Source organism: Fukomys damarensis, unplaced genomic scaffold, assembly GCF_012274545.1.
Source record: "Fukomys damarensis isolate Sample0158 unplaced genomic scaffold, DMR_v1.0_HiC HiC_scaffold_16, whole genome shotgun sequence".
NCBI lineage: Eukaryota > Metazoa > Chordata > Mammalia > Rodentia > Bathyergidae > Fukomys > Fukomys damarensis.
The window spans coordinates 130,158,636-130,169,497 of NW_022900928.1; the positions used below are offsets into that span (position 1 = coordinate 130,158,636).

Here is a 10,862-nt window from a genome sequence, read left to right on the forward strand (position 1 = left end):
CGGGCTCCCTCCCCGACCGGCCAGAACAAGCACCCGGGTGGGAGGGAAGCGAGTCCGTGAGGCTCAGAGCCTCGGCCCTGTGCTTGAGCCCAGTCACTTCTGAGGGGTGTCTTTTGGCTCTGAGAGACCCTGTCTGCTCTGACAGCCCCAGACCCTGGGCTCTCCTGGGCCCCGAGAGCCCCTCTACTCCAGGGAGACCCAAGAATGGGACAAATTGAGGGGTGAAGCCCGCGGTATCCGCTTGTCTCCTCCCCTTGACCCATTGCGGCCCGGGCTGGGGAAAGGCCTTTCCCACTGCGCTTGAACCTTGGAGCTTGGTGCTGAGGGAAGAGGAACCGCCTCTCCACTCTGCCTTTCCTTTCACCCTCCCTCCTTGCCTGGCAGGAGCCTGTGAATAGCTTTAATAACCTGGTCTGGCCTGGAGGTGCGACTGTGAAATTCTGCAACCCCTTGAGGAAGGTTTATTGCAAAGGAGTCCATGGCTGAGGATACATGGGAAGCTGTTCACTGCTCCTCCCCCTTTTATTTTTGGAGACCGGGTTTTGCTCTGGCGGCCCCAAATAATATGGAACTTGCCATCCTCCTGCCTCAGCCTCCTGAGTACCGGGATTACAGACAGGCATGTGCCACCACACCCGGCTTCCTCTCTTGTATTTTGCCATCATCTGTCAGCAGTTTTGGCTTCTGGCTTTCCTGAGCCCTGATGGCACCTGGTCCTGCCACAACCTGTTTATTTCTGGACATGCCTCCACTCCAGCAGTCTTCCCCAAACACATGATGGGTTAAACGTTTCTGTTACAAAACTGGCCAATTCTTGTGAAGCTCTTTCAGTTGTTTACGTAGCCTGGAAGCCATCACTGCACAGATGGCCTGAATCAATCTGCCCGAGGCTGGGTGCAGGCTCACGGTCCTTATCCCAGCTCCTTCCCGCTTTGGGGGGGCCCTGAGCTGGAGCCCTTCCTTCCCAGCACAGGGCCCCTTCTCCGTGACCGCGATGCGTGGATGCCTGGAGCCCCACGGTGGCCTGTGGAGGTTGCTGCAGGCGCAATGGCTCCAAGGCAGGTCTGGCTGTGGAAGAAAGCGATTCCCGAGAGTGTGGGGAGGCCCGAGGGGGATGGGAGGAGCAGCGGGATGGCTGGGCCGTAGGAGCTGGTGCCACTGAGGAGCTGGTTCCACTGACGGTGAGGAGTCCGGCCTGGTCCAGCCCCAGGCCTGCAGTCGTGTCCCCTGGGGACCACTGGCCGCGGGCAACAGCCTTGTAAACCTGTCCCCTTTTTCTGCGCACAAAGGACTCCCCAGCAGGCTGGGCACTGCTCTCTCCTCTCCTGGACAGCCTCTCCTACGCTCCCTGAGGACCCCCGACACTCTGGTGCTCCCAGCCCAGTCCAGCACCAAGCCCCTGGCTCCTGCACACACCAGGGCAATAAAGAATAGACCTCCATCTCTGACTTAATACATGATGCTTCTTTAATGCAGCCAAAAATGATATTTGCTTTTCTCGGAACCATAACTGTACAAGATGCAGTGACCAATTCATTCCGTAAGACACCTGGGCTCCCGGAGGGGCTAAAAAACACAAGTTATGCCGGCCATGGAGGAGGAGCCCGAGGCAGTCGGCTCAGCCAAGCCCTGCTGGACCTGCATGGAGCGGGCTGCTGGGCGGCCGGAGCAGCCGAGGTGCTGGAGGGGGGACGGAGGCGGCAGCCAGAGACCAAGGCCTCTCTGGAAGCTGTCAGGCAAGGGCGGCCCTCTGGGCGCCTGCTAGGGAAGAACGCGTGCAGTGCAGGGGATCAGGACAGTCGTCACCTTCCGCCCGACCCCGCCAGGGACACTGGCTCTGGGCCTCTGCCAGTCCCAGAGGCCGACAAGAGACGGGGGGAGGTGGGGACACTGCCCGACACTCCTTCTCTGCAGATGGTCACGTGGGCACTGTCTCCGTCTGTAAGCAGTGCCGAAAAGAGCGGAGGCACCTGGGCACTCAATGCATGGGCAGGGCCACTTCCTGCTGCCCAGGAGGCACTGGCCTGTCCTTCCCAAGAGCCCTCTGCACGCACCAGCCTGCTCCCCTGCCCACATCCTCCCACCAGGCTGGCGCCTGCGACGAAGGTCATTGCCGATTCCGGCTGCCCAGCTTCCTTCGGTCCTTATTCTGGCTGCGCTGAGGGTCCTCCATCTTGTGCACGCGGAAACACTCCTTGAGGTTCTGGGAGCGGATCTTGGGGTTCAGGATCTCTTCTGTCATGGAGCTGGGGAACCAGCCTCTCTCCTGGTCATGCAGACGCTCACCAAAAATCCACCCTGTGAGGGAGTGTGGCAGAGTCGGGTGCCCTGTGGGGCAGGGGCAGGGGCCCCAGGGGAGGTGCCACTTAGCCAGGGCCCCATCTGTGTGCAAAGCTGGGGGACACCGCTCACCACCATGAACTGGGGAGGCCTGGAGCTGTGGGCCCAGCAATCACATGAAGGCCAAGACCCCCAAGGGTCCCCCCCCAAAGCGCAAGCACCTTGGTGGCGGTGGCTGGCCACCTGCTCTCCCTGCCAGGCTCCGGGTCACCCTGTCACTGGGCAGCACCTCCCGGCGTCTCCGCCTGCAGAGGCCCAGCCTGGCCATCTGAGGGCGCCTCCACCAGCCTGAGTCGCATGGTGCCCAGCTTTCGCACTCCCTGCCTTCTCTCTCTCTCTCTCTCTCTCTCTCTCTCTCTCCCCCCAGGCTCTGCCTGGGCCTGGGCCTGTGGCCCATCCCCGCTGGTGGGGTGGCCCTTGGGCTGTGTACATTGGGGTGGGAGGATCAGAGCCCCACGACTTTGGGAATGAGGGGTGTGATGGAGGCCAGGACCTGGGCCAGAGGAGCTGGGCAGAGAGGGTTCTGTGTCCTGTGAGGACTTTGACCAGGAGCCATTAATGTAGAAGCATCTTGGAGGAGGCACCGTGACCAGGAGAGGGTGGGTTCAATTCCTCACAGTGCTGAGGCCGCCCGAAAAGCTGGTACAAACTGGGTGCTTCTTAGCCCACCCAGGGCCCCAAGTCTGGGACCCTGGGCTTCCCTGGCAGCTTGCTGCCCAACAGCCTTGGGGTGCCACCCCCTCACCGTAGTGGGGGCTGAGGCCAGGTTGTCCCAGGGAAGAGGGCACTCGGCCAGCGGCACTGGCGGTGGGGCAGGGGCTCACCGTCTTCTGTCTTCTCCAGGATGTTCAGGATGTCCGCTAAATCGAGCGTCAGCTCGTCCGGCTGCTGGGCCACATACGGGTGCACACACTGGACTTGGGGGCAGTCTGTGGGCAAGAGGGAGGGCCATGGTGCGCACCCAGCACCGGGTCCCCTGCCCTGCCCCAGCCCTGGGGCAAGCCCAGGGTGGCATGAAGAAGTGGACAGGGATGGGAGCCGACAAAGGGCTCCTGTGGGGGACGGGAAGGCTGTGTCCAGGCCCCAGGAGCTGGACTCCCAACTGTGAGCTGCTCTCAGCTCTGGCGTCTAAGGGTGCTGGGGTGCAGCACTGGGGCGGTTGAGAGGCTGAGACAAGGGGTGCCAGGAGACTCGTGTGCCCCAGGATCATATATGCTGTCCAGACAACAGGCACCTCAAAGCCCTGCTGCTGGGGCCCCAATTTCTCCTGGTGGTCTGGGATGTCCACACTCTTCATCTTGTGTTAGCCCAGCTCTGGGTGGGCTGCTGAGCGTGGTGAGGGCTCCCCATCCTCACAAGGTGCTGCTCAGGTCGGGGCCCGAAGACACCACTGCGGGGACTTACCCAGCAGCCGGGATGTGAAGGAAACGAACTTGGTCCTCCTGTTGGGGGCCAGCGAGGTCATCCAGCGCTTCATCTCGCTCCTGTCACAGGGAAAAGAGCACATAGCCCACCGAGGAGCAGGAGCAAAACTACCCCCAGGGAGGTGGCAGCCACCCCGGCCTGGCCCAGAGTCCGGGGAGAACCAGGCAAGGCCCTGCAAGTTAACTCCAAGGTCACGTTCCACGCCAGGTCTATGGGTGCCACAGTTCCTCAGCATGGCAAAGACAGGAAAAGTTAGTGTCCATCCTGCCTCAGTGGAGGTCCCAGCAGGGGAGGACCCTGGGGGGCTGTGGTAAGGGACGGAGTAGGAGGGGAGGAGGCGGTGGCTCTCTCCAATTAGCCCTCAGACAGGGACAGTGGCCGCACAGAGCGTGGGCGGGCGGGGGAGGTGTCGGCAGCCCCCAGGTTCTACTGTCCCACGTGGGAAGAGGGCCTCACCCTACACATGGGCGCACACGTGCCCAGAGCAGCCCAGGGCTATGCCATCTGTCTGCCCACAGCCCGACACTGCTGCCCTGGCAGAAGCCCCATGGGCCCTGGGTGGCACGGGCGCTGCACCTACTGAGAGGACGCCTTCAGCATGTAAGTGGCTTCCCGGTCATCTGCATTCTCCAGCAGCCGCAGGATGAACACATTGGCCAGCGTCTGGCCCTGGTCCTCCAGCTCCTCCACGCGCAGCAGGCCCCGCGGGGCCGAGTCGAACACCTGGTACTTGTCCCTGGGGACCGAGGTGGGCAGGACAGGGTGTCGGTCCGACAGAGGCCCCGGCCACGCATCCCCTGCCCGCAGGACAGCCCACCGGCCGCTCACCCTGGGATCTGCCGGCAGATCACCAGCAGGTCGTTGAAGAGGAAGAGGTAAATTTCCCGGAAGAGCTTCTTGGTGCGCAGGGTGCGGGAGGTCTTGGGGCCCGACATCTGCTGCAGCTCACCCTGCTTCAGCAGCCAGCGGGAGTGTGAGATGATGGGCACCGACTGGCAGGGAGGGACGGCGTCACCATGCTGCCCCGTATCTCCCCACGTGCCAGGGATGCCTGGAGTGGCAGCTGTGAGGCGGTTGCTCTCGCTGCCGGGTCCCAACAGATGCAGGGAAACAGCAGCGCTGTGAGTGTGCGCAGGGATGCGTGCCTGTGCATGGTACACAGGTGTGTGTGTGTGTGTGTGTGTGTGTGTGTGTGTGTGTGTGTGCGCGCGCACACGTACACCATGCTGGATGTGACCCTACCACGGGCCCTTGTCACTGTGCCCTGCTCAAGGTCACAGCGAGTGGCCCAGAGTAGGGCTGACCCAGGGTAGGCAGCCGGCTCTCAGGCAGGAAGTCCAGACAGCGGGGTGGGCGGTGAGGCTCACCTTGATCTTAAACTCCATCTTCTTCTGAATGCTGATCATCTGCTCCGTGCGGCTCATCTTCCTGACACCCTCATTGCACGCCTTCACCACCTACAACAAGGAGGGCACGGTGCACCAGGGTGTCCAGGGGCCTTGGCCACCACTGTGACCAGGCACATGCAGTGGTCCTGGACCTGCAGTGTGATGTCAGAGGAAGAGGAATGGACAGGGGCCAACCCCGTCCCTCAAATAGAGCTGCTAAGATAGTTACGGTGTATCGGTGTGGTGGCTGCTCTGTGCATGCTAAACTGGAGAGCAAAAGCTGGGGCTTAGGAACCACAGTCTTTCTTTGCAATGAATGCAGTTGTGCGCCCTGTGCATGTGCAGGCGTCTGTCCAGAAGGCAGGAGGCAGCAGGCAGCCTATCAGCCACGGCTGTGGAGCAGGCTGGCATCTCTGTTATTGCCATTTTGCTTATGAGCATTTTCTGAATTTTCTTGTATGGAGCATCAGTTACTTTTATAAATTAGAGAAAATATTTATTTTGAAAAAATAAGCTATAAGAAACAGTGTACCTTTCATTAAAAGAAAAAGGAAACACCAAGATACATCATGTAAAGTTACAAGAATGTAACTGTATTGTACACCTAAAATGTACCAGTAAACTTAATGGGGAAAAAAAGAAAGAAAAAGCAAGCTGGGTGTGGTGGCACGTGTCTGGAATCCCAGCACATTGGGAGGCTAAGGCAGGAGGGTTGCATGTTCCAGCTCAGCCTGGGCCACTCAGTAAAAAACTTTTTAACAGAGCTGAGGTTGCAGCTCAGTGCAAACACCCTAGGCTCAGCCCCTAGAGCTCCTGACAGAGGAAATGAGAGGAGCAAAGGACTTAAAATAGAAAACAAGCCCTGGCCCCGGGCTAACCACAGGGAGACCTCTTGGGGTCTGATGGCCTTCTGTGGCCCAGGGAGGCTGCTGCCAAGGTACAGGAAGCAGGGGAGGTTCTTCCCAGGGCGGTGTGGCTGCTCCAAGCCCCTCCACATGAACAGAGCAGGGTGGCAAAGGCTCTGCTCTAGTGACAGCAGTGAGCTTCTCACCCCATGACTTTTCCAAAGCAGATCCCGGGGAGACGTGTGAGGAGGCAGCCACTCACCATCTCCAGCTCCCTGTGGGCATCCAGGGCGGTGCCCTCGCGCTCCGACCTCTCCTCCACCCTCTTCAGGATGTTCTGAGCCAGGACAGGCAGACAGTTAGTTCTCAGTGTGCAGCACACACACGCGCACACACACACACACACACACACACACACACACAGTACTGGCGGCCTGAGGCTCTGCAGGATTAACCCAACTGCCCCTTCTCTACTCCTTCCCCAGAGGGTTGATGGGTTAATGCCTGGAGTGGGGGCGGGGGTCCCTGCCTTTAATCCAAGGCCACCTTGTCCCTAGGCTTTGTTAACTTTGTCCTTTATGGTAAAAACACTTTCTAATTGTTCTATTTTCTTCAATTAGTGTAATAAATTGGGACTTTGGCACAATACCCCCACACCACTCGGCCTCTCTTCTGTCAAGTCAGGGACCGTGGGCCACCACAGAGGCCTCCCTTCCCCTCATCAAGCATGGCTGTCACCAAACCCTGTCAGTCTTCGTCCCCTGCTCCCAAATCCACATCCCAGGCAAACAGTGCAGGCCGGGCTGTTTTTCCTCATTGGAATAAAAGCTCCACCTGACCAGGCCATGACAGTGGCCTCGCAGGAGGACATGTGGGTTCTTTAGCCTGGCGTGTGCTCTGCCCCCAGCCTCACTGTGGCGTGTCTGGCTGTGACTTCTGACCTCCCTGGGCCCAGACCCCCAGGTTACAGACAGAGCCCAGTCAGGCTCCCTTCCTGCCTCAATGCCAGTGGCTTCCTGCAGCTCAGGACATGACTGGACACTCCTCCTTTGTGGCCACATGGTGGGGCAGGGCTCCCCTCCCAGGATGCCTGTCTGTTGCCCCAGGGCCTGCTGTATCTCTCACCCTACCCCATGATGTGTCCTCCAGGCGTGGTCTGATGTTCTATCCTCTTCCGGGATGGTATGTTCTCCTAAACACCCCCAGGTGCTGGAGCTCGGACCCTGACCTCTCCCTTTAACCTGAACTTAATACTCAACAGCTGAGCTCACAACCAGCCCCACTAACCTATTCCACCTCACACTCACTGCACCATGTTCCTGAGCTCACCACAGGGAACTTTCGTTGTGCACCTTCCTGCCTCAGGGCCTTTGCACACTCAGTTCCCTTTATACAGAATGCTCTTTCCTCTACGTGGTCACCTGGCCAGTTCTTACCAAGCCAAGTCTCACCTTCAGTGTCACATCTTTCTCAACCCCTGCACTGACAGTGGCCAGAGAATTAACCCTTTATTGGGGTGCTTCATCGGTCTTTCCCTGCTGGAATGTGGTTCCCAGTTTAAGAAAGCACTTGGAACACAGCAGGGGTTTAATTAGTATTTGTGGAGCAAACGGATTTCCCAGAAAGCCAAGAGCCTGGATGGTAGTGATGGAAGGAGACGCGTACCGCGTGTGGAGGGGCTGTACCTGGACGAGCAGCTTGAGACGGGTGATCCTCTGGAAGGGTAGGATGAGGAAGGAGGAGAAGGGCAGGCCTTTGCACTTGGGGTCCAGCTCCAGCTGCGCGATCAGCTCCCGGAAAGCTGCCTTCTCCTGGCTGGGGACACAGACATGGCAGCGGGTCTCAGGCCAGGCTCCACCCGTCCACGTCCCCCAGAGGAGAAGCCCACGGGCACTGAAAGCCCGGCCCCTCGGCTCCTCCTTTCACTCGCTCCTTCATGGGAAACACACTGCTCCCGCACACTTCAAACAGCAGTGGCTTCCCATGCCCAGCCCGGGGAGCCTTGCAAAATAAGTGTGTGTGGGAGGCAAGAACTCCTGGAGCGGCCAAGCCTGTGAGTCAGACGCACAATTAGGTGACTGCGCGCAGCACGAAAGCGTGGTGAGGTGAGCCCACGTGATCCCAGGAGCTGGCTCCAGATGGCTGCCGGGGCCAGCGGTTACATCGGGGCTCCGGAGCTGAGCTGTGGAGCTAAGTCCCGGGCTCGGCACGCGTGCAGGGCAGCTGTGCTCTGCCTGCAGCAACTTGGCCAGGTGCTTGGCACTCGGCACGGTGAGGGGTCACACTTGAGGGTCTTGGGCACTGCCCTCCACAGGGTATGATCAAAATATACAGTGAGTGTTTTTAAAAAATATCACAGTAAAAGATACATCGCCATGAGCCCCCCCAAAATCTCCCCTTGCTTTGAACATGTCCTGCCACCTCCTGCCACTCTCTGAAGCAGTTCTGTAAATCCTCCTTCCTGAGTGTCCTTGCGAGATGTGATAAAAAAAATATATAGTGACTGCTGCCGCCAAGTTCCATCCAATGGGAAGGAAGGCTGGTGGAAACACGACACACTGTCCTTACCCTCCTCCGTCACCAGGTCTGGCACCGTGAGGCTCCTTCCTCTTCCCCAAAGTCAAAATGACCATGAAAAGCAAATGTTTTAAATCATTTCAGGACATCCAGGCGGCCACAACAGCACAACAAAGACACTTGCAGAAGAGGATTTCTAAAGCTGCTTTCAGAAAGCGGCAAGAGGGAGGGGAAGGGGATTTTTTTAAAAAAAAGGGAAAAAAGATGATGAAAATAGAGCTTTTGCAAATAGCAAGGAGACCAAGGTTTGGAAGGAGCAGGGAGGGAGGGGCAGGGGCTGAAAAAGACAGAAGGAAGAGGTACTGAGTTTGGGTACCACCTCCCTGCCAACACGGTCTAATAAAAAGAAATGGCAGGGGAGACGGCATAGGGATGTCCAAAGTGTGGGGAAGTATTCTGAGGGAGATTATTGGCAGTGTGTCTTTTACTGTAATATGTTTTTCAAAATTTAAGCGTCTGGCTCATTTCATTTTATCAGACCTTATACAGGCGCTGCCTTTGCGGGACTTGCCTTCCCGGTGTTTGGTCTCAACAGCAGCATGTGATTCCCTCAAATTTCAGTTCCCAAACACATACGTCAAACACCCACGTGTGCGGATCCACGGGCTCTCAAACGTCCACACTTAACCACGTGCTTCCCATGGAGCGCAGCGTTTTAGGTGCTGTGGGTCACTCTGCCAACTGTCTGCAGGGCCCACCCCATGAAAATGGGGCCACCTGTCAGGTCTGCTCTTCTTAGCAAGTGTCCCCAGGATGCCCCCCAGGGCCTAGGGCCAGCGGGGGCCAGGCGCTGCTGCCACCGCTCACCCCTCCAGCCAACAACTCGCACAGGTGTCCCCGCCCCACGGAGCCCGACCCCCTCTGTTTCCAGGACGTACAGAGGCCGCTCTTCCCTTCCAGCTAGAGGCTCCTCGGTGGGAGACCCTTCTATCTGTCTCAGACAGTTCATTCCAGAAACACCCCCAAACCCCAAGCAGAGCTGAGAGGGATCCCGCTGGCCCCAGCCATTTATGTCAATGCAAAGAATTCGAAGACACTAAGTTGACTGAAAACCCATCCTGTCAACAGAACCCTCAAGGGCAGGTTAGGGGAGTAGGGAAGCAATAAATTCAAGGCTGTTGCTGCACGACACCAGAGAGCCTCCTTCCCACCCGGACCTGGCCCGTCGAGAGTTCAAACCCACGGTTCTGACAGCCTGGCCTTATACTCTTCCCCGAGTCCCCAGTGCCCCTGCTGGCCAGGACACAGGTCCAAGCAGACTGTGTCAGGGTCGCGGGTTCAACGGTTCCCTACTGACACCAAAATGCCCTGCGACCTGCTGGGTCTGCATCCTGTCCCCAGCTGCATCCCCGTTCTGGGCCCCGGTGGCACCCTGAGAACTAGAGGTGAGAGACAGGAGTGCCCGCCACCCCACGCAGGCACACACAGCAGCTGCTTGTACGTCCTCTCCTGGTAGGTCTGGTTGCTGACGTAGGTGATGTAGACCGAGAAGTGGTCGGCTGCGTAGTGGTACACGATGTCGCACACGTCGGAGATGACAATGTTCTCCTCCATCCGGTGCTCCAGCTCCAGGAGGAACCTGCCGGAGACAGCGGCTGCATCAGTCTGAGAACATCCCCCTGGGTGGGACCAGGGGACCCCGGCGCACTGGGGAGTCACCGTCCACATCCAGGTGGGGTCAGCATGAGGAACACAGAGAGGCCGGCCCAGCGGATCCTCACAGCTCCGAGGGACCCAGGGCGCGGGCCCCTTAACCCCGGGAGGGTCGAGGGACTCTGGGTTTACTCTCTGGCCGTTCCATGTCAAGTGCAACATCCCACCACGCAGGGGTAGACGCTGGGGCTGCCAGCCCCGGCCTCACCGCTCGCTGACGGCCATGACGTCCAGCACGTTGGAGAAGAGGATGTGGGCCTCGGACGGGTGCAGCGTCTTCTTCAGCCGCTCGTTCTCCATGAAGTGGGACACCAGCAGGTTCAGGCTCTTGTAGTAGGACGCCTCGGAGGTGACCAGCTCGAACATGGCCTGTGTCAGCGGGGGCGGGTGGCAAGGAAGGGGCCGCGGTCAGTGTCTCTCAGATGGAGCTGCATCCAAGGCTGCTCCTCGGCTCTGAGGGACAGCGGGAGAGCTGCCGCCCCTCCCTCCACGACGCCCATCCCTGTGCCCAGGGGACAGCGCTCCGCCTTCAGAAGTGAGCACAGGGACACACACACACACACACACACACACAAGTCCCCCATTCCGAACAGGGAGGAGCTCAAGGCCAGGCACGGACCCATCCCACCTGTGG

The 10,862-nt window shown here is 59.0% G+C and overlaps 1 protein-coding gene across 1 annotated transcript in view; it reads right to left on the bottom strand.

Moving 5' to 3' along the window:
- Window positions 1-1,445: 1,445 nt before the first annotated feature.
- The window catches only part of Ngef (neuronal guanine nucleotide exchange factor), an 84,005-nt gene continuing 74,588 nt past the window's right edge, over window positions 1,446-10,862 (bottom strand). The window contains exons 6-15 of the mRNA XM_010631783.3: window positions 10,437-10,597; window positions 10,002-10,154; window positions 7,684-7,813; window positions 6,261-6,335; window positions 5,133-5,222; window positions 4,594-4,757; window positions 4,346-4,501; window positions 3,745-3,824; window positions 3,165-3,269; window positions 1,446-2,298 (exon numbers count right to left, since the gene is read on the bottom strand). Of these exons, the coding sequence (XP_010630085.1) occupies window positions 2,108-2,298; window positions 3,165-3,269; window positions 3,745-3,824; window positions 4,346-4,501; window positions 4,594-4,757; window positions 5,133-5,222; window positions 6,261-6,335; window positions 7,684-7,813; window positions 10,002-10,154; window positions 10,437-10,597 (1,305 nt within the window). The 3' untranslated portion in view covers window positions 1,446-2,107. The remainder of the gene's footprint in view (window positions 2,299-3,164; window positions 3,270-3,744; window positions 3,825-4,345; window positions 4,502-4,593; window positions 4,758-5,132; window positions 5,223-6,260; window positions 6,336-7,683; window positions 7,814-10,001; window positions 10,155-10,436; window positions 10,598-10,862) is intronic.